General features: G+C 55.4%; 1 protein-coding gene across 1 annotated transcript; it reads right to left on the reverse strand.

Annotated features, from left to right (window-relative positions):
* Nucleotides 1–86: 86 nt before the first annotated feature.
* On the reverse strand, nucleotides 87–415 carry H310_14571 (hypothetical protein; the record flags this gene model as incomplete). Its single annotated transcript, XM_008882452.1, has 2 exons — nucleotides 87–113; nucleotides 173–415. The coding sequence occupies 2 exons, from the start codon at nucleotides 413–415 to the stop codon at nucleotides 87–89; spliced, it is 270 nt and encodes an 89-aa protein (XP_008880674.1).
* Nucleotides 416–514: the final 99 nt, after the last annotated feature.

The following is a 514-nucleotide window of genomic DNA, read 5'->3' on the forward strand; positions in this document are numbered from 1 at the left end:
TTGTCGCCGTCACCCCAGGAACAGCGTCGCCCTCTGTGTCGAGCGAGTTGTAGTGCTCCAATCTCTCGACGCACGTCATGATGTTCTCAAAGGTAGAGCTTTTGAAGGTGAATCTGGACAAGAAGATTGACATCTGGGACGCGTACGTAAGTGCCAAACCGGCAGCCGTGACCCCGATGGATTGTTTGAATCCCACTGCTACGAATGCCATGCCCGCAACGACCCCGGTGGATAGCCAGTCGAGCCGCATTTGCATCCACCGCGACGAGAGTCGGTACACCATGAAGAAGCTCTGACTGTGATCGAGAATCCGTCGACTCTTTTCGGCAAACTCGTCGGTCATCCCAAACGCGCGAATGGTGGACAGGCCGCAGGTCGTTTCCGCAATCAGGTTGATGACAGGGGATCGCGACATGCTCTCGAGGCGCTTGAGCTCGGACGATGACATGTTGTAGAATGCCTGCACCTTGTAGAAGGCCACTTGGACCACCCATCAAGCACATCATCCAAGAGC

Source organism: Aphanomyces invadans (genome assembly GCF_000520115.1).
Source record: "Aphanomyces invadans strain NJM9701 unplaced genomic scaffold supercont1.75, whole genome shotgun sequence".
Lineage (NCBI taxonomy): Eukaryota > Oomycota > Saprolegniomycetes > Saprolegniales > Verrucalvaceae > Aphanomyces > Aphanomyces invadans.